Source organism: Chelonia mydas, chromosome 8, assembly GCF_015237465.2.
Source record: "Chelonia mydas isolate rCheMyd1 chromosome 8, rCheMyd1.pri.v2, whole genome shotgun sequence".
NCBI lineage: Eukaryota > Metazoa > Chordata > Testudines > Cheloniidae > Chelonia > Chelonia mydas.
In genome coordinates, this window is record NC_057854.1 from 15249262 (window position 1) to 15272921 (window position 23660).

Consider the following 23660-nt stretch of genomic DNA (forward strand, 5'->3'; position numbering starts at 1 on the left):
AACTCATTTTTCTTCTTACGTTAGCATCCATCAGGGTAGTAGATGAGCAGTTGGGGAGGCTGTACAACCTTTTTGGAGTCTTAACATCCATGTCCTCTTTTCTTTGTTTTACATCCCTTACTTACAGCCCCATTTCATAGCCTTCATCCTTCTGTCTGGAGTCCTTTCCGATCATGTAATTGTCATTCCTTTATCCATCAGAGTTATTACTGTTGAGTAATGAAAATCCCTTCCTCTTGTCTCATTATCAGTCTGACTTCATTAGTCTTGTTTGAATTGGCATAATTATAAATCACATTTTAAAAATAAATCTTTGGTTGATTTTATTTTTCTGTTTAGGAATGTGAACTAGATAAGGCTGAGAAGAACAGCAATGTGGAAGCTCTTGAATTGGAGGTACAAAAACTTCAGAATGAGAAAGCAAACCTGGACAAGGTCCTTCGGAAATTGGATCAAGAGATGGAACAGCTAAACTTGCATACCACGACAATCACCCAAATGGATATGTTGAGGAAAGACAAAGTAGCGTATTTCTTTTGATTTTCCTAGTATCTTCCTTATTAAGAAATGTACATGAAGTTAATATCTTTCATTGAGGCTTTATGAGGAGCAGTTTATTTATCAGAATCTTACATCATTAATTGCATAAAAAATTGTGCATTTGAAAAAAGATGTAACTTTATAAGTACAGTGAATAAAATAACAGTTTGTGAATATAGAAAAGTATATTTTAAGAGTATTTTGTTCCCCAAGGTGGACAAAGAGGAGCAGATCAGAAAAATAAAATCTAGACATATTGATGAATTGACCTCATTGCTGGGATATTTTCCTAACAAAAAACAGCTTGAAGATTGGCTTCATGCTAAAACTAGAGAGATTAATCAGACAAGAGACAAGCTTGCCCAACTTAAGTAAGTATTCGTTTGCTTGATTCTGGCTTCAGAATTAATTTCTGAAGTTAGTTCATTTTGAAGATGGAGATTTTAATCCATTGTTTCTGTTACCTTACTACAGATATGTCTTGTTTGATTTATTATTGTTTGTTGCATCTTAAAATTAATGCATATATAAGGTCAGAAGGGACCGTTATGCTAATCTAGTTATATCTATATATATATATATTATATAGTATAATCTAGTTAATCTAATCTAGTTATGCTAATCTAGCTAATCTGACCTTCTGCATAACACAGGCTAAAAAACCTCACCCAGGAATCTCTATATCAAGCCCATAATTTCAGTTTGTAAAATTATTGAGGCCCCAGTCCTGCAGTGGGATACATATTGACAGACCCCCTTATAGCTGTGCAGAATCCAGTTGAAATTCATGAGACTCCATATAGATCTGGTTATAAGATTTGAGACTCAATGATACTGCAAAATTCAGAAACATGAAATATAATGATCAGTCAAGAAATATACTTTTCTTGAAGAATAGAATGACAATTTGGTTTGGGTTTCATCCCCTTATGGTTGTAAAATAATGTTTTATTCAATAATATAAGTCTGATTTTTTTTATATTGGAAATATCCACGTACCAGGTACGTTCTGTAATGGACTTTGTTTATAACTGTTAGGAAGCAGTCTAATTTTAGAATTCCTAACAAATATATTTTTGCTTATGTAACTTAGCCCCCTTTCACAAGGATACTTAAGCCAAAAGCCAGTGCAAAATATTTTTAGAAAATGGGTTAGTATTAGGGCTGTCAATCGCAGTTAACTCACGCAATGAACTCAAAAAAATTAATCGCGATTAAAAAAGTTAACTACGATTAATCGCACTGTTAAACAATACAATACCAATAGAAATTTATTAAATATTTGTGCATGTTTTCTACATTTTCAAATGTAATTGAAATCAGTATAACACAGAATACAAAGTGTACAGTGCTCACTTTATTTTTTATTACAAATATTTGCACTGTAAAAAACAAAAGAAATAGTATTTTTTCAAATCACCTAATACAAGTACTGTAGTGCAATCTTTTTATTATGAAAGTTGAACTTGCAAATGTAAAATTACGTACAAAAATAACTTCAGTCAAAAATAAAACAATGTAAAACTTTAGAGACTATACGTCCACTCAGTCCTACTTCAGCCAGTCGCTCAGACAAACAAGTTTGGTGTTACAATTTGCAGGAGATAATGCTGCCCTCTTCTTGTTTACGTCACCTGAAAGCGAGAACAGGCGTTCGCATGGCACTTCTGTAGCCAGCGTTGCAAGGTATTTACATGCCAGATATGCTAAATATTGGTATGCCCTTCCTTGTTCGGCCGCCATTCCAGAGGACGTGCTTCCATGCTGATGATGCTCATTAAAAAAATAACACATTAACTAATTTTTTGACTGAACTCCTTGGGGGAGAATTGTATGTCTCCTGTTCTGTTTTACCCGCATTCTGCCATATATTTCATGTTATAGCAGTCTCAGATGATGACCCAGCACATGTTCGCTTTAAGAACACTTTCACTGTAGATTTCACAAAACGCAAAAAAGGTACCAATGTCAGACTTCTAACCAACCCAAGGTTTAAGAATCTGAAGTGCCTTCCAAAATGTGAGAGGGATGACGTATGGAGAATGCTTTCAGAAGACTTAGAAGAGCAACACTCAGATGCGGAAACTATAGAACCAGAACCAGCAAAAAGAGAAAATCAACCTTCTGCTGGTGGCATCTGACTCAGATGATGAAAATGAACATGTGTCAGTCCGCACTGCTTTGGATCGTTATCGAGCAGAACCCATCATCAGCGTGGATGCATGTCCTCTGGAATGGTGGTTGAAGCATGAAGGGACATATGAATCTTTAGCACATCTGGCACGTAAATATCTTGCGGCGCCGACTACAACAGTGCCATGCAAACGCCTGTTCTCGCTATAGTATTCCTTATAGATTAGGTTTTCAGCCAAAACTAGCAGGAATTTGTCCAATGTGAATTTGAGATTCAAGCTAACCTAATAGTTTCTGGGCTATAATGGTTTGTAAGCTTGTTTCGGTGCCCTTCTTTAATATAAGAATTCACACATTCCTGTTTCAGCAAAGAACTAGCTTCAGCAGAACAAAATAAAAATCATACCAGTATTGAGTTAAGAAAAAAAGAAGAGCAGTTGTCCAATTATGAAGACAAACTTTTTGATGTTTGTGGAAGCCAAGATTTTGATAGTGATCTGTACAAACTTCAGGATGAAATTGAAAAGACTTCAAAGCAGCGAGGTAAGTTTATGTATTTCTTCACTTTTTTCTAAGCTCTTTTTAAATTTAAATTCCAAATCTTAAGACAGTAATACTGCCTGTTATATGGAGTAGTTGGTCCTTATCTTTATTTGTGAGATGAGCAATAGTTAATATAAAATTTTATATAAGGCCCAACCTGAAGGTGCCACATTTAAGAATAAAATTAAAATCAGTTTTCCTTAGTTTTATTCTTTTACTTCTATATTGCATGTAAACAGCCACGAAAACATTTTCGTTATCTCAGTGAATTTGTTACCTTATTACTTCATTCTTATAAATTTACTAATAACTACTTTGACGTAGTAAATATGTAGGTCCTGATCCTGGATTGTGTCAAAGCTGGGAGAATATTCCACTACCTGGATCTGCCAGCTATACAAACGGTGCAAACTAGCAGCTGCTGTTTGGCCATAGACATGGCTCGTCGTGCCTAATGTTAGCAGAAGAGTCTGGTAGTATTCAAAGAAAATTACAGTCACTTTCACAATTCATTTATTCAAGAGAGAGCAATTTAAGCTAAAATATTCCATTGTTCTGTTAATTTCACAGATTTCAACTTTGTTTTCTTTTATAGTGCTACAAATTATTGTTGCAGATTTGGTTATTCACTGCTTTAATTGACAAACTTTAATTTATTCTTTTAAAAACAGCTATGCTTGCTGGAGCCACAGCAGTTTATTCACAGTTTATTACACAGCTGACAGATGAGAACCAGTCATGTTGTCCAGTTTGTCAGAGGGTCTTTCAAACAGAATCAGAACTGCAAGATGTAATTAGCGATCTGCAGTCCAAGTTACGTCTTGCTCCAGATAAACTGAAGTCAACAGAGTCTGAGCTTAAAAGAAGAGAAAAGAAGCGTGATGAAATGATGGGGCTTAAACCAATAAGGTAAGGTACCATGCAGAGTATACTGCACCTCTTGTTACACACTTTTAAAAGGAATCATATTATTCCAAATGATGATAGTTTCTGAGCGTTACAAAGAACAAGGATAAACGTGAGGAAAATATTTTGGAAGTAGATAATTCAACTCTCAAAACACTAACCCTCGAAAGTGTCATTACATCAATATATAATAACCAAGAGCTTTGTCCTCTACTCCGTTTAGACTGTACTATATGTTTGACAATTCCAGTACTTTCACATTTCTGTTGAGGGTTAGGCAGAGGAATTGGTTAAGTGTTGCTTCTTCAGTGGTCATGTCCAGTATAAAAAATCCTTCATTTTTTTTTTTCACTTTTTAACATCTATATAATTAAAATGGTGAAATTATTTATGCTGTCACTAAAATGTCTTCATTCTACTTCATGTTAAATATGTTTGCCATAAGTGCTGAAGCAGAGGCTATGTTGCTGAAAACAAACTGTGAATCAAGCTCACCGTTTTACAAACATTTTGTTAGAGGAGATATAAATCAATTATTTTTATTAATCTTTCCGTTTCTGAGAAGGTTTTGTGAATTCAGACCTTCTGGAGGAGAAGCTCTGAACTTGGGATCTGCGGGGACATCCTAGTGGGTCCCCAGTACCTCTGTATTGCTGAGGTTCGTGTGTGTGTGTGTGTGTGTGTGTTTTCCTGCCTTTTTTGGAATCCATCCTTGTATCCGTATACTGCTAATCCAGGGGTTCTCAGACTTTTGTACTGGTGACCCCTTTCACACAGCAAGCTTCTGAGTGCAACCCCCCTTATACATTAAAAACACTTTTTTATATATATATTTCGCACCATTATAAATGCTGGAGACAAAGTGGGGTTTGGGGTGGAGGCTGACAGCTCGCGACCCCCCATGTAATTACCTCATGACCCCCTGAGGGGTCCCGACCACCAGTTTGAGAGCCCCATCCCTGCATGGATTGAATTTTATCCCTTGACATTAGATATTTCTAAGGAGCAGTTTAATTGTTGTTGTCTTTGAAATTTACCAGTTGGCACCAGATAGCAGTTAATGTTGAAAAAAAATCACCAGATGGATCCCTGCAGATCTCTCTACAAAGATTAATTCTCCTTGCTTCAAAATTGTCTGCATCTTTTCAACTGGGAAAAATGTATCACACAGGGCACTTTGAATTACTCTCCTTTTCTTCTCTCCCCACTCTCCCAAAACAAAACTGAAAAAAAGTTTAGCATTCATGTCAGTACCAACAAGATTTGGGGTTGGGGTGGAAAACGCATGAATTTTGCAGACGTGAAGGATCTCCAAGTTCAAGAAATGTTGGGAGCCTGTTTTCTGGTAGAGTCTGGTTAGCTCAGGGTTGCATGGGACTTAGTGTGTAAGGGCAGGGGCGGGGGGGGAATACACAATATAAAAAGCTGAGATGCTTTTTCTTCACAAGGTGGTAGTATTGTATAGTTGTTTTCTGTAAGATCTGAGACTAGCATGAGCACATTGCTTTGATAAGGTTTCTTGGCTTTGAACTGATCTTAGCTGACTGAAAGGATAGGATCTGTTACCATAGGTTGATGAATGAGATGACCAGATAGGCAGGTTTCAGTAGGTGACAATTTCTATAAAACAGTTCCATCTGCTCCAGTTCTAAATCATAGCACAAATTACCCATTATATTGAACTTAAGCTACTATTTTTAAATGGGCAATTGTTATTATAGATTTATATTTTATATTAAGGCAGACCATAGCTGAACTTAAAGAAAAGGACATACCAGACTTAAGAAACAAGCTACAGAATGTAAACCGAGATATTCAGCGCCTAAAGAATGATGTAGAAGAACAGGAAACTCTCTTAGGTACAGTTATGCCTGAGGAGGAAAGTGCCAAAGCATGTTTACAAGATATAACACTTATGGAAAGGTATCAGGTAAGTTTACTAGATTTATTAATGAATAAAATAACACTCCCTTAGTGCTACCTTGGTATGCAGTCCATCACGGTGCCTCGAAATGTTGAAGAATCTCAAAGCCAATAGAGGAAAAAAAGGATTTAAAAAAAGTAATACCAAACTTATAAGTTTTGGGTGATAATAATATTATATACTTGTATAGTGCCCTTAATTTCAGAGGATACTAAAGTGCTTTACAAACAATTCACAAGCATCACTGGGTTTGTAGAACTCCATGGTGGAAGTAGGGGAAAGATCTTTTTCCTGTGTTCTCCAAGTGGGAACACAATCACTTTGGAAGCTACTCTTAATTAGTAACTGAACTGTCCTTTACAGCCCTAACCTTCTGCCACTCTATTCCAACTCTTCCTGCATCTGGGCTTCATACTATGTGCCTCTCCAAATATTGCCCATTTGTTATAGCTCCATCCACATACATGTGGGGGCAGCATTTGCCTCATAATTAGGTGAAAATATTCATGCAGCACTGAATAAGAGAAGATAAATTCAAGAATGTTCCTAACTCTGACTGATTTTTAAAAAAAACAATACAATAGCTGACATAGTTTCAGCTGTGTCAAACCGTGGCACAGTGTTTAAAGGTGTCAAATGGGCAGGAAATAAAGTCTATACTTCTGCACCCGGTATGATTTGAAGTAAGTCATGTTGATCATACTGATTTAAAATTCCCTTAGTTCTGAATGCATCATTATATATTTATTACTCTGGCTACATTTTTCCTTTCTTTGTCTCAACAGACCTTAAGTGTAAGCTTTTACAATTGTGCCTAATTTAATAAAATGGACTACAAAATTACATCATCTATTTTACACACCTGAATTTTTCAGATAGAAACCTTTGTGTGAATGCTGTTTTCCCGTGCACATCTGAAGTTCTGAATTTGAGAATATTTAGGTGTTCAAAATAAATTATGCAATTTTGGAATCTGCGTTAAGAACCCTTTGCAAATTTTGTCTATAGTATAAACTCAATTTCTAATAACCTCATCCATGTGTACATTTGTTTTAAAAATAGTACATTTTAGATTAAAACACATTTTTTAGTATAAGCTGCTCTGAATTTGAAGTAGTATAAGTGCAAGATTGTTTTCTTAAAGTTATTAAATACAGCAGTCAACAGTACAAAAATCTTAACGTTTTTTCCTGTTATTTTCAGACTGATCTAAGGGATGTTGAACGAAAAATTGCCCAGCAGGCCAATAAGCTGCAAGGGGTAGACTTAGGTCGAACTGTTAGACAAGTAAGCCAGGAAAAACAAGAAAAAAAACACCTGTGGGATACAGGTAAATCATAGAATTAAACTGTTAGTTTCCCAGCCACTATGCATTTTGAATATTGAAAGTAACTTTTTAAAACTCTGTATTTTAAAGTATATGCTTATTTATATTTTTAATGTTTTAAAGCAATAGTTGATTATTTAAGATCTTTTAATGAAATCTTATGTCAGGCATACTGCTTCTCATTTTTCATTGGAATGTTTTGTGTGTTATGATCTGTCATCTGATACTAAGAGTAAGATTTCAGTTAGTGCAGAGTAAAAGGTGTTTTGGTTAATGTAAGGTTGATTAAATGTGGGGTTTTTTTTTAATTTATTTTTCTACAGTTACTGGTAAAATTGAGTTAAATCAAAAACTTAAACAGGACCAGCAGACTCAGATCCAGCAGCTAAAGAGTACAGTGAATGAACTTAAAGCAGAGAAGCTACAAATTTCCAGTAATATGCAGCGTCGACAACAACTGGAAGATCAGACTGTAGAATTGTCCACTGGGGTTCAGTCTTTATACAGAGAGATCAAAGTAAGAAAATCCAATAGTAATTTATTTACTTTTGCAGAAATACTGTTAAATATTTAATTTAACTGGGGTACGCTAGGATTAACTTTGTCCTATTTTAACATTATCAGTTATCATGGAAATTAAGGTTTTTTTTTTAAATTTCTCATCTTTATTTTGCCACCATATAAATTTGGGGACCTATAGCACTTGCTTTATCGGCATATTCACAATTTCATTAACCCTGAAAAAATAAACATACTTCCTTAAAAAAACATTCCAGGTCACAGAAAAACCAGGTCTGTTCACATTCATGCATGTTTTTTTTTTTTCACAATTTTAGAAGCAATAACATGAAACAATCTCTAAGGCATTGAGAAGATAAGAATGGATTTCTAATGGAAATTAAGCATCTTGGCCTTTTTTCCCCCAGGAGGCGAAGGATCAGCTATTTCCTTTGGAAGCAACTTTAGAAAAACTTCAGCGGGAGAGAGTAGATCTAATCAACAAAAAGAACACAAGTAACAAAATAACACAAGAGAAGGTTAGACTACTTATCACATGTTAGTAAAATATATTTTGCTTGTTGGGATAGTAGAAATTCAGTCAATTAAAATTACACACTCTTTTAGACGAAGGTGCAGGGCCTTTGTCATCAGGAAGTTTGCCTTGTTGAGAATTGTGGTGGATTTACATAGTAGAAGATTAATGTGAAGCAACCTATTAGATGCGTGAGATTGTTTAGAATTTATATTGGTACTCATTGCCAAAGCACCTGGCTACTTTATAATTCTGACAACAATTAATTAAAAATCAATAAAATGTAGTAATATAATAAATAGCCTTGTTAGGGGAAAAAAGCTCTGTGTAACAACAGTCAGTAAAAATAATTATGCATCAATCTGCTAGAAAATATAACATTTTAATGTGTTTTGAAAAATATGCTAATGTGAGAGAAACTGGATTATACTTGGCTTTTAAAAACTAAATGGTTTCACAGCAAAGTAAACTTTAGCTATGATAATGATCTGCACTTTGAAAATGTTCTGTACTTAAAGTTTATGCAGTTCTGTGAAGTATATATATTTCTTAGACCTAAACCTATATTTCATTAGATACTTTTCTCCACAGATAAATGAGATCAAAGAGAAAGTTAAAAATATCCATGACTATGTGAAAGAAATTGAGAAATATATTCAGGGAGGAAAAGAAGACTATAAAAAGGTAATTTTATAATAAAGAGAATAAAAATACTCTTAAACTTTATTTTTTGTTAAACTAACAAAATTTCCTATTTGTGTAGCAAAAAGAGTGTGAACTTGATGAAGTAAAAACTCAACTAGCTGACTGTGAGAAACAGAAAGAAAAAATAAATAAAGAAATGGGAACAATTAGACAAGACATTGATACTCAGAAGGTAGGTTCCGACTCGTCTTGGTTTATGATAGAGCATATACTGAATGCTTAGGCCTTGATCCTGTAGGTGGGTCCAGGCAGGTGGTCCCTAGCACCCAGGCAGAACTGCGGTGACTCAGGAGTGACCTTCGCTGGCACAAGGGTCTTCCCACATAGATCAATTTGCCTGATCAGGACCTTAGTGAGAATAATTACCATGTATCAGCCCAAAAAATTGCAAGATTTACACATTCTAAAGTAGATGCATTCTTGAAAAGTGGGGTCTGTAATGTTCAGTTTACGTGGTAGTCCAAAAGAGATAAGTATATAGTGTAATTAACAGCCTACATTTTCAGAAGTGACTAGTAATTTTGTGTCTAGAGCCTTCTGAGTAGGAGGGCCCTTTAAGGATACCCAGAAATCAAGGCATCAGAAGCAACTAGTCACTCCTGAACCTGTTTATTAGCTTGTACCTGTGCTCTTTCAATACTTGAAATTCTTTGATGGTGTATTTAACAAATACTACGTATATTCTCAAGCATGAGATTGGATTTATCCCATTTTTTCCACTATGCTATGTGTTTAATCAGAATAAAGTATTATTGTGACACCTAAATTTTATTTATTTGCAAGCAAAAATCCCACCGGCATGTCTGATATTTTATTATTAATAATATTCATTGTAATGCCTAAAGGCATTTTGAGGCATACATGGTTCATGGAAAATTTCATCTCCGATGACTTATCTGTCCAGAGCCATTGATTAAAATAATCAAAAGCTTTCATTTAGTTGTGGAAAGTTATGTTTTTTGTAAAAACATGGAATTTGAAAAATGCATTAATCTGTTAAACCGCTTGACTTTATTTGACTTTAGATCCAGGAAAGATGGCTAGAGGATAACCTTACCTTAAGAAAAAGAAATGAAGAGCTAAAAGAAGTTGAAGAAGAACGAAAGCAAAATTTGAAGGAGATGGGGGAAATGAAAGTTCCACAGCTGAAAAAGTAGGGGTATCTTATCTTTTTTTAAAAAAAAATAACATCTTAAATGTTAAGCGGGCATTTTCAAGAAGTTGATCACATCTTAACAAAGAATTGTTTCATGGACAACCTTTCCTCCACTCACACAGACCACTTCCCCTCCAAGTTCATGCTTGCGTAAAATCCCTGTGTCAACTATAGCATAAGCTAATTGCTTAAATTAAAAAGTGGTGCTAATTAAAAGTACATTAAATATTTTCCTGTCTTTTTGTGTGTCATTTAGTAGTGGGAATTAAGAGGAAGGCCAGCAAATTTTTGTTATTTTGATCAGCAAATATTCCAGAAACCATAGTTTTGAGGACTGCTGCTTTACAAAATCTCCAAAGGTCCAATCCTACAAACACTTCTTACATGAGTGAAGTTACACGCGTGCATAAGTCCATTTGATGTTGGTGGGACTCCTCATACGAGTAGTCACTCACGTGTGTTTGCAGGATCTAACCCCAATGTAATCATATATACTTTGTGACTACTGTGGCAACCAATCCTGCAAGTAGCATTTCAGATAGAATTATAAAATAACAATACCACCACTTTTATATAACACGTCTAATACAGCTTAATATTTTATGAGCAGGGCATCTTTTCCGATAGTTTTGTAATATGAAATTTAAAATGTCACGTATGATTGTCTCATTTTAAAAAATGTAGCTAGGGAGAGTATCTTTGCCCTCTTTCTTGTTGCTGCACATTGAATGGTTTCAATGATTTTTCCATTATAATTCCAATCAATGGGTGGGGAATTAATTCACTTCTCCAGACAAGTATATCTTGTCTTCATGTCTTTTTTTTCATGCTCAATCCTGCTTGCAGTAAAGCCAATGGCAGATCTTCCATTGATTCCAGCAATTTTGGTATTAATCCCTTGGGATTGTATATTCTTTGGGGCAGTAGCTATTTTTTATATTTGTTAGTACAGTGCCAAATGCAGTATTGGCACCTAACAAATTATCAAAATAATAATCTTGTTGCTGAGCAGCATGAATAATTAGGTCCATAACGTCAGACTAGTTATTTTATATATTTCTAGCATTCCAGCCTCCAACATTGGTCATTTGTTTTCTCTAACTAGATAGTGGCTTTAAATTTATTCTGTAAACAAATTTTATCAAAAATGTTTTCTCACTTTTTGCCAATATTAAATGTACTTCCATAGTACGCTTCCAACTTTCAGACCAATAAATATACTTTAGGCCTGGTGGATTAATTTCTAGTACTTAAGTTTGTATACAAAATGTTACTTTCTGGCATAAATAGGGAAGTAGGGCTGTTTTTTAAAGACTTCTTTGTATATGAAGCTTTAAATGCAGAACACATAATATACCTTGATTCCTCTCTTACTTGACAGTGAACGACAACGTCTGGAGGAGAAAATAGAGGATTTGAAAAGAAATCACAGTTTGGCATTAGGTCGGCAGCATGGATTTGAGGAAGAGATCATTCGGTTTAAGAAAGAGCTTCGAGAATCTCAGTTCAAAGATGCTGAGGAAAAGTACAGAGAAATGATGATTGTTATGAGAACAACAGAGCTGGTAAACAGGGACCTAGACATGTACTACAAGGCACTTGATAAGTGAGTATTTTAATATGATGACACTCCCTAAACGTTTAGAGACTGTTTTACACTTAGAAACATCACACACCTCTCTCATGAGCCTAAAACTAAAATAATTTTTGAAATGCAATATTATCTTTTGCAGTGCAAACTATGCCACTAAAGCTGACTTATCATGTGTAGCTATTGGGGGAAAAAAAAGTCTGATCAATATTCTTTTCTCCCGAGATGTAATTTTAAAAAGACATTGTCAAGCCCAAGGTTGACTGGGTCAGAACTGGTTAGGTTTTGATCAAAGCAAATTCTTCAATTTAATTATTCATATAGTACGCTTAGGAACAATAGTGTATAACAAACCATTGGTGAACACAACAGGAAAGGGAAGAGTTTTGGTATGGAAACAGCTTTCAATTTCAAGCTTTCCAGGATAAATTCAAAATAGTGAGTAAATTAATTCTTAAAAATTCTTGACATTCTTGAAAAATACCATGATTCTTTCCCTGATATAAAATCAGTTATTTAAGTTTAAAGTTCCTATAGAAATATGAGGTATTTCTTTTTAAATGGTTCTATAATATTTATCCTGAAAACTTGCAACCGGAACTTCTTTATAGCTAGAAGATAGGATGAAGACAGCTGCATTTTCTTAAAACAAATTTTATTAATGAAGAAAATAATTCAGCACATTGCACAAGATTGGAACCATTAAAATGTCCCCAGAAATTAAGGTATATCTGTCATCATGTCATCCACTCCATTTTCATGTATGCAATCCAGCTGAACCAGTTAAGTCATAACAAAGTTGTCTTCCTAACCCTCTCAGACCCATTTCATTCCCAGTTCTTTAGAGAAACTCTTTGGGTCTGGATGTACATGTTAGGAGGTATGGGAGAAGATTCATATCATTATATTCATTCACTGGACAGTTTTGCTGAACCTAAACGATAATACAGGATCATTCTGTTGGCCTTTTGTGTAGAACTCTCTCCGTGCTATGAAACCCACGTTCATGGGGCTCCCCAGGGAAGCTAAAGGCAGAGGTAACCCAGGCAGCACTGTTCCCTAGCAGCAGAGTTGTCTGGGAACCAGAGGAGGATCCAAAGGTGGTGTGGAAACACAGGGTCTCCATGCAGATTGTCGTGTTCTCCTATAGACCCTTTCCCACATAAAGGAATTTTTTAGGAAACTGTATAAGGAGAGTCACACAGAATTTTCATTTTCTTATCACTCCCTCTGATCATTGGCACGCCTCACACTGTTTTTTTACGGGGGGAATGGGGAGGGAGTAAACTTTCGACTCAATAAAGATACACAAGGTATAACTGTGTTATGGATAATCAGGGATTTCTTTCTGCAGTTTTTCTCTCATTTAGCCCCAAAAGACAAAAAGTCAAAAGTAACAGTTATGAGCACGGTGGAATTTGGTTATCACACCCATTTTTTCCTCTTCTTTTCTATATAAGTTCTTGTACTACCTTCATTACCATAGTATCTTAGTACCTTCTAGTCACGCACTAAGCAATATGATTAGCATTTGTCACAAGTGCTTTGCTCTCTCTAACTCTGTCTCATACCAAGTGGAGAATTGTGTGTGCAGTGTAGTGTTTTGACTTGGAGGGGTTTGAGGGTTTTTTAATGTACGTGCTGTGTTTTCTGTTAGAGAAGAAAAGATTGAACAAGTGCTCCTTAGAGTAGAGTGTGGTGAGGTTTGTGATGGTCCTTACTTCCTGTGGGAGTCCTTACGTCCTGTCATTCAAGTCTCAGATTGACCTCCTCAAGAAAGACTTTTCTCTTGCACAGAAGATCTTTCTCTTCTGGTAGAAAGCTCCATTGTCCCCAAGAAGCAGAACTGTTGATCGCAGTCTTCGTTCCAAAGCTTTAGTTGATCTTTTTGATACGCTCAGCTGGCCTAGGCTATTGAGCACCTTGCAGATAAGGATTGAGAACTTGGTGTTGATATTCTATGGGAAACCAGCATAGAGAGTGGAGAACAGGTTACATGTGCTTGTGGTAGCTCATACTCCTGAAGAGATGTGATGAAGCATTCTGTACTAGTTGGAGTTTCCTAAGGGCTTATGGCTTCATGCCCAGGGCCTATGTTAAATGAATGTAAAGATAAAGCAAGCTGTTGGGGACTGTTTTTCCTCCATAATTTTTTTTTAAAAGCAATAAACTAGTTTTCCTTTCTACTGGGCTTACAATTTTTCATCAGTAAAGGTATTCTATATGTTTGTTTTACAATGGAATTTAAACTACAACAAATATTCTTTAGTGTCTTCTGTATTTTACAAAGATTTAGAGACACAGAGAGCACACTTTGGGGCTAATATTATGCTACATAACATATTATAGTAAATTATCACAATTATATTAGTCTTTTATGGATGCACTGCAGATGTATAAAGGTTAGTCCTCCATTGATAATGACTTAACCAGAGATGGTTATATATTGTGATGAACAAGAATTAAAATTTAAATTTATTACAGTTGTATTCAGTACATATTACCTCGTGTTTTTTCTGCGGTGTTCAAAGGTTGATTTTCAGTGAAAGTATACTTTCTTTACATGTAAATTTTTTTCAGAATATGAAATTAGTGTAATAGAAGTAATTTTATTACTACAAAAATTAATTTCAGTTAAAGATTTGTTAATATTCCACTATAAGCCTCTCCAAAATTCATTAAATAGTGAATGTTGAAATTTAGTGTGCAGCCTTGCACACTAAATTTTTACCTTGCAACCTAAATGGACGTGCTCTCCAGGAATTCCCCTGCAGGTTTCCCTTTTAGAGTTCAGAACTCACTTGCATAGTATAGATTCTATTGTGTGTCTGTTTAAGGCAATACAGGAAATCCAGTCATGTAATTTCAAGAAAAAACAGATAAGCATCACTTATTGGTAATCTACAATAATCAGTGAGAAGAAATGTTGCCTCTAATGGTCAGAGTTTGAAATCTCTACATGTAGGCTGGGAAGGTTGTGTGTGCACTTTTGTGTTGTCAAGGTTTCGCTGTAAGATTTTACATAGTTTTATTGTTTTGAAATTTGAAGATTGGTAATAAATATTGATGAGTAACAAATTCCTAAGTCCTTGAGAATGTTTTGAAGTTTTTTTCCTACATTCATGCTTAGCAATTCCTATTAATGGCATTGGGAATTTTGTATATCCCAACAAGAGGTAGAGAATGTTTCTGTTGATGGGCAGGTGGGAAAAATAGTTTTTTAAAATAGTACATTTTATTGCCCCAGTTTAAAAAAGGAAAAAAGAAACATTCATGCAAATGACGTGAGCCAGCAATCTACTTCTATTTCCATGTTCTTATCTGATATTATAGCAAAGCACCAGGTTGAGCACTGCTTTCTGTTTAAAGGTCAACTCAAAAATGCATCTTTCCTTCAGGGCTTACTTCTTACAGGTCTTTGGTTCAATGTCAAAAAAAGAAATGATTCAACATAAAAAACATATGTTTGATATTATTAGGTGGGGGGTTCAAATGAAATATAGGATTAATAAAGTTCTTATGTCAGTTTTACTACTGTAGAACAAGGTGGGTGGAATTTATTAGTAGAATTAAGCATTTCCAAATGATTGAAACAGTATTCTTGGTAGAGCCAGAAGGGAGGAAAGAGTCCTCTGCACTCTGTAATCAAGAAGATACTACTCTTGATTACAGAGAGTGGTTCCAGAGAGGATGGTTCTAGACTATTCTCAGTGGTAGAAGAGGACAGGACAAGGAGTAATGGTCTCAAGTTGCAGTGGGGGAGGTTTAGGTTGGATATTAGGAAAAACTTTTTCACTAGGAGGGTGGTGAAACATTGGAATGCGTTACCTAGGGAGGTGGTAGAATCTCCTTCCTTAGAAGTTTTTAAGGTCAGGCTTGACAAAGCCCTGGCTGGGATGATTTGATTGGGGATTGGTCCTGCTTTGAGCAGGGGGTTGGACTAGATGACCTCCTGAGGTCCCTTCCAACCCTGATATTCTATGATTCTATCTCCCCTCAATACCTGCTACCTGCAAAGCCCAACATATTATTGACTTGACTTCTTGACTGCAGAGTGAGTGCCTGAGTTGACTTTTGAAGCCTAACCCCTTCAAAATACTAAAGGGGCAAAAATGTTTCTTTTTCTAGCTAGAAGGGAGAAAAAGAGCACACATTTCTATATACATGTCAACCAAAGACCCAAGTTTATTTTTTATCCTTTTTGACTATTAATACAAAAAGCCTTCCCACCATAAGAATGATGCTCACTAATCTGACGTTCCCTTCCACCGAATAAACTCCTACCAACAATAATAATAAAAAGGAAACTACTAATATCTAAAAAACCAAAGGAAAAAACCCATCCACCTACCCCAAGCAGAGGTTTTGCCTTGAAAAGGGAAACATGTCAGAGATTACATTAAATCTGCTATTGACTTCGCTTTTGCCATTGGTTTTACTTTGTAGGTACTCAGATACTATGCTGATGGGCAACAGTATATAACACCAAGATAGATAGATACTCGCAAAATCTCTGAAATTACTTCAGGTTTTAAAATACACTATAAGACAAGACAAAGATAAGAACAAATAAATAATAGTGTGAATTAAGAAATCCTTGACAGAAAAGATTGTTGTTTGGTCAAAAGAGTTGCCACAGGGAAGTATTGCACTATAACTTTTCTCTGTGAGGAAAATTATTAGAATTTATAAGGGACTGTACATTAAAAATACTGTTTAGTTTAGGGGAAGGTTCAGTGCTCTGGGAGCCAAAAGATCAGGAGTTCAGATCTCACCTCTTCCATTCCCTGCTATTTAAATATCTGGGCATTTCATAGCCTTACTAATAACATCAGACTAGATTATCATAACGGTCCAACATGGCCTTAAAATTTATGAATGTATGAAACATATATCTAAATTGAACCTCTGTTGTTGTTTTTTTAAAAAAATGTTCTGCCAAGCTTTGCTTCTCCATCCTTATGAGATAGAAACCAAAACAATCAAATATCTGTCCAGTTTTAAATATTTTTCTTGGCCCTCTAACATTAGTGATTTTCCAGTCTTGTCCAAAAGAATGAGAATTTGTCAAAATAAAAGGAGATGACTGAGTTAAAAAAATTTTCTTCTGTTGCAACCATGTTTTCATTTTTATTTTAATTTGCATGTTCTTATCGTTTTTAATATACACTTCGGCTGGGCTAAGAGGCAGGGATCGTGAACCATCATGTGTTGGTATAGGGTTGCTTGCTCATTCCACTGTAGTCAGTGCCTACGAGTTTGCCTAGTGACTGATCCATAATTTTAAACTCTACAGTGCATACTGAATGTAGCCCAAGCTTCAGATGTTCTTTGATTGTGGTATGTTATATGATGTCCATTAGTCTCTTGCCAGATCTTGTTCACTTCTAAAAGGATTTTATTTTATTTGTGTTTTTAAAAATGAAGACATATTTGTGCTTTTAAATTTGATAAAGATGGACATTTTTAGTGAAGGAAGACAAAATTATTACAAGGTTCACTTGCAAGACTGACAAATCCCTAAATGTGACTTAAAATACCATTCTGTTTGCACATGGTGTCATTTCCCACTCTGCTAGTCTGCTTTATTTTTGTATACAGACAAGCTGTATACAATAAATATCTGAGTGCTTCAAAAGTAGGACTTTGGTAAATTTCAGTACCTGCAATAAATGGATAGAATGGGGCAGGAGGTATAACGACATGTATATGCACACTCTGTCACATGCATATATATGTGTGCCTGCGAAGCAAGACATGGCTGAGAAGTCTTTCTGGGATTTTCTAAGCCCACCATCCTTGATGATATCCCTTTGCCTTCCTGTTGTGCCTAAGTATTGGATGATTTGCAAATCAGTGCATAAGAATTACCTGTGTGCTTCAATATTTAGAAATACTGATTGAGATTTTCAAAGTCTAGGATACTTAGCCACACATCTCTGTTCATTTTAAATGAATAGCTAAATTCCCTGCATTTCTTTGAAAATCTGAACCATTATGTAGAATCAGTCATAAAGGTGAAAGGCAGTGCTATTTTTTTTCTGTACTGTCAACATTCTGTTCCTTTCATAAAAAAAATAAATAAAAACTAAATGTTAGCAACATACTAAAAGAACAAAAGAGTTTGTCTGTTTAATAAAATTGTAATTAGCACCATCCTTTTAAAAAATTACCCCTCTAAGAATCTGAGCTGTAGACATGGTATGTCTGCCAGAATGACAGACATCAAGCACTGTAACCAAAAGGTAATGCAACTAGAAATTTAGAACAGAAAGTTTCTTTCAGATCTCTGTTTATGATAGTTGTGATCTCATTTTTCTGAAGGAGAAACCAAAAAAGACCAATTCTGCAAACATGTATGCACTTGAGTAACTTCATATATTGAACTCAGTGAGGGTACTTACATATGTAAAGATAGTCACCAGCATAAGAGTTTCCAGGGTCAGGGCCTAAGTCTATATAGCTCATAACTTTCGGAATCTTAAACAGGTGTCATTTTTGTGAAAGTTAACTGAGATTTTTTTTAAAATGTGGTGCACCCATAACTTTGAATTTATTTTTGCCACTTTAACGCTAACCATAACTTACTAACCCTAATGTAACTTAATCACAGTTGCTTTGCAGGTTTGGGGAACCTTCAATTTTTTTGGTAAAGATTTGAAATGTAGATTTTACATGTGAATTATGATTATATTACAAGTTGTTAGTAGTCCTGTTCTTCAGTGAATGAATGCACATGTAAGAGTTTGCCTACATGGGAAGTTACTGCACTTCAAGTGAGGATGTCAAGCTACAGTATTACTAGTTTGCCATGTGGTACCATCTCATGTGAACACAGCCACAGTGCAGTAAAAGTCCCAGAATATGGTGGCTTAATGTACTGCTGCGTGGCAAGCTGATGCGCTGTAGATTCACATCCTGGATTGCCGTGCAGTAAATTGCCATGTAGACAAGCCCTAAGAAGAGCAGACAAACAATTTTGCTTCCATTGCTCCAACATCTCTCAAGATGAAAATATATTAACATTAAAAAATAAGAGGTTGCGTAAGAGAGGGAATATTTACTTGTTTGTAATGTATTTATTGTATAGATATTTCTGCTACACTCACGACTATAAATTACTATTTTAAAGAGCATTTGAGTACCAACTATTTGCTTAGAAGACATAGAAGGAAAAGTGGTTCTTGCTCCAAGGAGCTTGCAGTCAGCCGCAGTGCACAGTTACACCCAAAGCAAATGGACTGTTTTTTTCACCCTTTCTTAGAGCAATAATGACATTTCACAGCATGAAAATGGAAGAAATCAACAAAATCATTCGTGATCTTTGGCGAAGCACCTACAGAGGGCAAGGTACATACATTATTTTTTGTAGTTTCAGTTTATCGATATCAGTCTTCAGGTGCTGTCTAGTAGGTATAGAATGTTCTATAATAAAAACTGTGTACTCAAAATATAAAAAGCTAAGATATCAAAATAGAGAAGGTGCCATTCTTCAGAATCTGCATCTGTCCCCCTTTAGACTGTGAGCAGAGTGTAGTAGTAATAAAGAATTATGTGGTTAACCATGGTTTGGTTTAATCAGAAGTAATTCATTCTCTTCACATATTTTCCAAAGTTCAGACATCCTTCCAAAGAAAAAACTTGTGCCGGTTAAGCGTGCTTCTTTAGTTTTGCCTGTTTGTATAAATTAACCTGCTAATGTCAAAGATTCATCTGATGGCACGAGTGTTCTGAATATTCTTTGTATAATTATATTGCCTACAGTAACACTCTCTCTCCTTTCCCAACTCTGTTTAACTATTGCACATTTTACCACCTCACTGTCTCAATCCATTGTTTTAAAACATTGTTTTTATAATGAAATTGCATTTTCTTCCCATATTAGATATCGAATATATAGAAATTCGTTCTGATGCAGATGAAAATGTTTCAGCATCTGATAAAAGGAGGAGCTACAATTATAGAGTAGTCATGATAAAAGGAGATACTGCTTTGGACATGCGAGGGAGATGCAGTGCTGGGCAAAAGGTATATTACGGCATTTTATTTAAATGCACATTCGAGGGACAAGAAGTCTGTGGGAGGTTTGGATGTTTGGGAGAATAGGCGTATTCTGGATCTTTAGAAGTGAAGATAAGGAAAGGGGAAAAAATGGCCCAAAATTAAAATGAGTGATTCAAAATATGTCTAGCTGCTCCATGGCACTCATGCATTGACAGGATATTCTATGAAAAGATGCATACAGTTATCAAGCTAGTGCGGGGAATGTCCTCAAATTAATCTCTTGCTGAAAGCAATTCTGTCCCTTTTTTTTTTTTAAATAAAAATTCCACACGTTACCTTTTGAGGAAAATCTAAGACTTTTGCCAGACAGCAGTGTAAAGATAAAACTAAAAATACTGTTGCAGTAGCCTAGGATGTTCCATGAGAGCCCTTTGTAAATGAGTGGAACGTGTTCATTTGTTTTTCTCCTTAGGCATTTTCTGAGAACTAGTTCATCAGGAAATATGCCTACATCTGTGGTCACTGGAAAGCATCCTTTAGTAGAGTATACCCCTGCTACAATTCCCATTATGTGTTTATAATTTTTACTTGGTCATAAGGTCACATGAGAACCTAATCAATCAGGTTTAGTAACATAGTATCAGCCTGAGTAGTGGCAATTCAAGTGTCTCAACTTCAGAAAAATAATTCAGTGGTTCAGTTGTCCAAAAAGGGGCCAGGTCCACTAAGATATACAAACAGATCTCAACCATCCAGTGTCAAAAGGTGTGAGAATGGATCAAAATAAGTGTAATCACCTAATTAAAGACTGTATCTTAATGCATTCTTACATACACATGGAATTAAGTTTCCTGAGATATACTTAATTCTGTTATTTCCTAAGTTTTAAGTACTCCACTTTCCAACCTTCACAACATTCTTTTAGCATAGCTTTTTTGAATTAATTTAGATTTAGATTAGAATTTTTTCATTTTGTTCTGTCTGTTAACAGTGAATGAATCTGTTAATGGACATTTACAAATATCTGGCATGTTGTCTTTTAACTCTAAGGCCTGCTGCTGGTTTTTCTTGGTGTTATAAATTGAACAGTTATGTACATCAGTGCTTTCTAATAACATACTGAAGAGTGAGTTTTTATTTTCTTTCAGGTGCTTGCTTCCCTCATTATTCGTCTTGCTCTGGCAGAAACATTCTGTCTCAACTGTGGCATTCTTGCACTGGATGAACCTACCACCAATCTTGATCGAGAGAACATTGAGTCTCTTGCACATGCTCTGGTGGAGTAAGTGACTTCAGCTTTCATTGGGAGTCTTTTGGGATGGATATCTTCTGAGTTTTAATAGACTTGAGCAAGGTGGATTCTTTGTTATAAATAGATTTGGTTTTACACTACTGTGTCTTCATTGACCTATAGAGTTTTAAGTAAGAACAGAATCAGGTCCAGCATTTGCAGTAGTTTTGCCACTGGTTAGAATTTTTTCTTTTTTTTTAAATCTTGCCCAATGGCTTGCTAATTCTGTATACCTCTTACCATATTTTGGGCAGGAAAAGCTTTAGATTCCTGCTTCTTTGTTTGGAAGAGAAGAGAAGAAATGTATCAGTTTTCTTTCATTTTACACATAGCCAAGAAGTAACATGAACGTTAGCTGTTAGATTGTTTGACAGTTTATGCTCCTTGTCTTGGTGCATCCACATTAGGGCTACCACAGGAACAGTTAATATGGGTCACAGCTCTTTATTATTTTATCTTTGCTAAGAGTTCACTACATCCTTGATACTCAGAGCCTAAGAGTATGAACTGTGAAGCATTTTACTAATGGGCAGATTCATTAGATGACAGGAGGAGAGCCTGCATTTGTTTCCAATAGATTCCTGTTTTTGCCCAAATCGTTAATCACATTTTCTTATATATGAAAAATTAAATTAAAAATGAAGAGATAATAATTAGGATGATACCTTTTTTATTGAATACAGTATTGATTAGAATATTGCATTAATGTTGTTTTAGAGTTTTTTATTTTGTGTATTTGCAAGTTATGTAAAGTTAGCATGCAACTTCCTTAAAAGTGTCCTAAACTTCAACTCTTTCATAGGATAATAAAAAGCCGCTCGCAACAGCGCAACTTTCAGCTTCTTGTCATAACACATGATGAAGATTTTGTGGAGCTTTTGGGCCGTTCTGAATATGTGGAGAAATTCTACAGGATAAAAAAGAACATTGACCAGTGTTCTGAGATTGTGAAGTGCAGTATCAGTTCCTTAGGTTCCTATGTTCATTAGAACTTCGAAGTAATTTTGTATTGTAGGATGACTCAGTAACACAGCAAAAGTTAAGTTACTGGATATGAAGAAAGGAACTGTATTTTCTGACACTGAAAAAAAATATAGTTTAATGTTTAAATTCTAGTTAAGTAGTGTCAAACTATTGTACTGTTAAACTCTGCATCTTTAAAAAAATCTAAAATATACACATTTCTGTGCTTGTTTTAAATGTAAATACAAAAATATGGAGGATTTTGAATTATTACAAAATGCTTAGAAAGCACTATAAATGTACCTGATGCTTTAAAAATATAAATAAAGGCACGTTCTTCAAGTATGTGTCAGCATGGATTCCTCTGTAGGTGCGCATGTCTCATGCATGCAAGGTCAGATTCTTTTGTATAGCAGTGTCTTTTAGGGCTGTGTACGTGCCCTGTGCCGCATAAAGGGCAGAGTGTCCCACCATCCCTCAATTCCTTCTAACTGCCTATGATAGCAAGATGGAACCCAGCAAGTCTCCAATTTTCTACTTTTCAGAGCTTCAAAGTTGTCCTTTTTCAGTTAAATTGCTGAAGAAAATTTATCTTCACCCTTCTTCCATGTTTTCTTTGATTGGATGTCCCCCATTCCTCCCCAAAAGGAGGGACAGGCGGATGGACACACCTACCTACCCACCCTTAAATAGGAGGGCAAGATACTGTATGCCAACATGGTTGACACTAAACCATCAGAGTTCAAATCCTGCCCATCCTGTGATGGACTCATCCCTGCTCAGTCATTGATACAACCTGTGACTCTTCTGCCTGGAGAGAGCCATATCCTGGACAGGTGTTTCATGTGCAGGTTGTTTTTCTCCAGAACCTTCACATCAGGGACATTCAACTCAAGTTACACGTGCTCAACGAACCAATGTGGGCATGCTTGAGCAGTTGTCCGCTTCAGACCCAAAGTAAATGTCAACCAAGGTGGAACCAAAAGAGCAGATTGGCAGAGGCCCTGGGGGTTTTTCACTTTCCTCTGCAGCGTGGGGCATGGGTCACTTACTGGAGGATTCTCTGCACCTTGAAGTCTTTAAACCATGAGTTGAAGACTTCAGTAGCTCAGACGTAGGTCAGGGGTTTTACAGGAGTGCGTGGGTGAGATTCTATGGCCTGCGTTGACCTGCAGGAGGTCAGACTAGAAGATCATAATGGTCCCTTCTGACCTTAAAGTCTATGAGCAAGCATCAGTCAGTACTCCCCCAAGCAGACACCATATCCTGGGATCAGGCAGTGAAAGTAAGGAAATAAAGAGGACATTGTTAACACCTGCACAATCAGTCTCAACCCTGACAACCTCGGCACCAGTGTCCTAATCACTAACAACCTTGACACAGACTACCTCAATAATGGACCTGGCACCTATGCCACTGATACGGAAAGGCAGTGCGAGAGACAAACCTGCACAGACCATAAAGGTAGCTCCAAACAGCACATGGGATCATCCCACAAGGAAGATGTAAAAAATAACTTCTTCAAGGACTGAGCCTGAGCCAAG

The 23660-nt window shown here is 35.8% G+C and overlaps 1 protein-coding gene across 2 annotated transcripts in view; it reads left to right on the forward strand.

The window, feature by feature from the left end:
• Positions 1-22458, forward strand: part of RAD50 (RAD50 double strand break repair protein) — a 40052-nt gene extending 17594 nt beyond the window's left edge. For both annotated transcript variants that reach the window (XM_037906621.2, XM_037906622.2), the window contains exons 11-26: positions 340-522; positions 754-911; positions 3041-3216; positions 3888-4125; positions 5863-6052; positions 7250-7376; positions 7697-7890; positions 8300-8410; positions 8998-9090; positions 9170-9283; positions 10137-10264; positions 11649-11873; positions 19123-19208; positions 19744-19886; positions 21011-21144; positions 21956-22458. In XM_037906621.2, the coding sequence (XP_037762549.1) occupies positions 340-522; positions 754-911; positions 3041-3216; positions 3888-4125; positions 5863-6052; positions 7250-7376; positions 7697-7890; positions 8300-8410; positions 8998-9090; positions 9170-9283; positions 10137-10264; positions 11649-11873; positions 19123-19208; positions 19744-19886; positions 21011-21144; positions 21956-22142 (2487 nt within the window). In that variant the 3' untranslated portion in view covers positions 22143-22458. The remainder of the gene's footprint in view (positions 1-339; positions 523-753; positions 912-3040; positions 3217-3887; positions 4126-5862; positions 6053-7249; positions 7377-7696; positions 7891-8299; positions 8411-8997; positions 9091-9169; positions 9284-10136; positions 10265-11648; positions 11874-19122; positions 19209-19743; positions 19887-21010; positions 21145-21955) is intronic.
• Positions 22459-23660: the final 1202 nt, after the last annotated feature.